Source organism: Pteropus vampyrus, unplaced genomic scaffold (genome assembly GCF_000151845.1).
Source record: "Pteropus vampyrus isolate Shadow unplaced genomic scaffold, Pvam_2.0 Scaffold279, whole genome shotgun sequence".
Classification (NCBI taxonomy): Eukaryota; Metazoa; Chordata; class Mammalia; order Chiroptera; family Pteropodidae; genus Pteropus; species Pteropus vampyrus.
This window is the reverse complement of record NW_011889060.1, coordinates 350,450-353,123: the sequence shown is the minus strand read 5'-3', so window position 1 is coordinate 353,123 and position 2,674 is coordinate 350,450. Positions and strand designations below refer to the sequence as shown.

At 36.4% G+C, this 2,674-nt stretch overlaps 1 protein-coding gene across 1 annotated transcript in view; it reads left to right on the top strand.

The window, feature by feature from the left end:
• LYST (lysosomal trafficking regulator) overlaps positions 1-2,674 on the top strand; it is a 134,470-nt gene that overhangs the window by 26,079 nt on the left and 105,717 nt on the right. The window contains exons 7-8 of the mRNA XM_023520819.1: positions 518-671; positions 2,298-2,524. Of these exons, the coding sequence (XP_023376587.1) occupies positions 518-671; positions 2,298-2,524 (381 nt within the window). The remainder of the gene's footprint in view (positions 1-517; positions 672-2,297; positions 2,525-2,674) is intronic.

The following is a 2,674-nucleotide window of genomic DNA, read 5'->3' as shown; positions in this document are numbered from 1 at the left end:
GAGGCTTGTTAACTGATATAGACAATTGCGTTCTGAAATCTTAAAATTAATCCTTTGCAGAGTTTTCATGTCCTCTCTGGTTATCTAATTTTTAAAACGTTTTATATATCAAGAATCCTGTGGAAAAATCTCTTCATGAACAAATATGTGAAAAATAATGTATATTTACTAGCATTAAGTTGTAAGAAGTATAATTTCACCTCATTATGCTTTCTAGCCATTTCCTATTATATAACTGGAATGAAAAATCTTAGACTTACTTTTCAGTAAAACTGAAATGCTTAATCTGCTAGAGACACCCCCTTTCCACCACCATTTTTAAAGTTATCCAAGAGATTCTGGAGATTTTTGCTCCATGAATTTCATAATTTATGATAGTTAATATCAATTTATAAGATTTTTTTTTTAAGGAACATACTAAAGCTGTTTTTAAAATGACCTGTTCATAATAGATATTCCATTACTAAAAATGAGCAAATGTTATAACGTCTACCCTTTACTTACACCAATCTTCTAGGGTCATCAGTCTGAAGAACTGTCATCTCAACCTGGAGATTTTTTGGAAGAAGCTGAGGATTCTCAGTGTTGTAGTTTTAAACTTTGGGTTGAAGAAGAAGGTTATGAAGCAGATAGTGAAAGCAATCCTGAGGATAGTGACACCTGGGATGATGGTAAAATACCTTGAAGTACTCGTGGGACTTGCAAGTCAGATTACTCGTTAACGAAATGGTTCATAGTATTACTTTAGGATTTCGTATTGCCTTACAGCTTAACAGGTGCACTGCATCATCAGTTTCTTTGATCTCCACCACAGAGTCTGGCACTCATGTGCAATTGAAAACGACGAGGTTTATTTCGTTATCACAGATATTGGCCGAGTGCCTAAGAATACAGGGGAGAGAAAGTCCCTGCTCTCACATCGATTCTGATGGAAAAGACGATAAGTGTCAGAAATAAACAGTATGAAGAAATAAAACAGGGCGATGTGAGAGCGATCGATGAGCAGAGGATGTTATATTTATACTGAGGCCTAAATGAAAAAGATCCATCTAGACAAACATTGAGAGGAAGAGCATTTCAGGTACTTTGCTCTAAGGATTCAGTACCGTAAGGAATGCGGACATCTGCAGCATGGGTTTCTTCTTAGTTCTCCACAGTCCGGCTTTTCTGTAGGATGGAACCACGTTGCACAAGAGCCCTTGTCTCTGGCCTGAAAGCTTAGGTGGCAGGGGAAAGGTGTGTTGATCAGAGCCAAGCGACCTCTGAGGAGGCTCCATCTTCTTACAGGCTGGCCTTTCACTGTGCCGTCAGTTTTCACTAAATTTACATAGCTTATCTTCCCCCAAGTGTGTTCCCTCTCCCGGCAAGTGCCTGGAAGTAATCACTGATGTCCTACTTAAAGGACACTGATGTCCACCAGGGTGGACCCACAGCAGTGTTTTGTTTTTACCATGAAGAAAATGAGAACTAAACAATGGCCAGAAATTGAAAATGTATATGTGTGTGTATGTGTGTGTACACTTATATATTTTATGTAGCTTACTTGATGTATTAAACTTTGGGGTTTTTTCCAGTTTTATTGAGAAATAATTGACATGTATCACTGTATAAGTTTAAGGTATACAGCATGATGATTTGATTTACTTCTATTGTGAAATGATTATCGCAATAGGTTTAGTTAACATCGTCATCTTATATAGATCCAATAAAAAAAAAAAAAACAATTCCTCCTCGCGATGAGAACTCTTAAGATCGACTCTCTGAACCTCTTTCCTGTGAGTTGTATGACAGTGTCAACTGTGGTTAGTACATCGTGAATTTCTTCTCTAGTGTTCGTTTGTCTTATAACTGGGAGTTTGTACCTTTTGATGACTTTCAGTGAGACTTTCTTATGAAGAATAGAAATCATCTAACCAATAGAATAACCAGGTATAGAATTCATCTAACCAATAGTCAAGCCTACTATTTTCTTAGGTTAGAAAGTTTGAGATAATATTTTTTTTTCCAGTGGGTAAGAGGAATGTGTGAAGTCCATATCACATGTCTATAAAAATTACTGTTGATAAAATTTGTAGTTCTGTTGAAGATCAAAATTAATTTTAGGACTACTCATGTATCTTCAAAATACCTCTCAGACTTATTCAGGATACTCATAATCAAAAGTTACGTCGTAGGGAAAAGTTTTGTGAACATCTTATGAATAGCACTTCCGCCACCAGAACTAAATGATGAATGAGATTTGAAATATTCATTCAGTGTTTAGAGGCTAAAAATCATCTTTTCTTTCTCCCTTTTAGGAATAGACGTAAAACCTGAAGCAGAAGGTTTTGTCGCCTCAAGCAGTCCAAACGGCTTACTCGAAAACCTCAGTCAAGGGGAACTAATATATCCTGAGATTTGTATGCTGGAATTAAGTTTGCTTTCTACTGGTAAAGCCAACCTTGACGTGCTCACCTATGTATTTGAGAGTTTTTTGAAAATCGTTAGGCAGAAAGAAAAGAATATTTTTCTGCTCATACAACAGGTAAAGGATGCAACGTGATGAATATTTGTCACACTCATGCCTCGAGTCCTGATCTCCTTCTTTATACCTCGACCTGCCTGAAGATTATTCGAGATGATTATTTATCTTTTATAATAACTTAGATGTGTTTTTACCTACGTATAGTGTTCT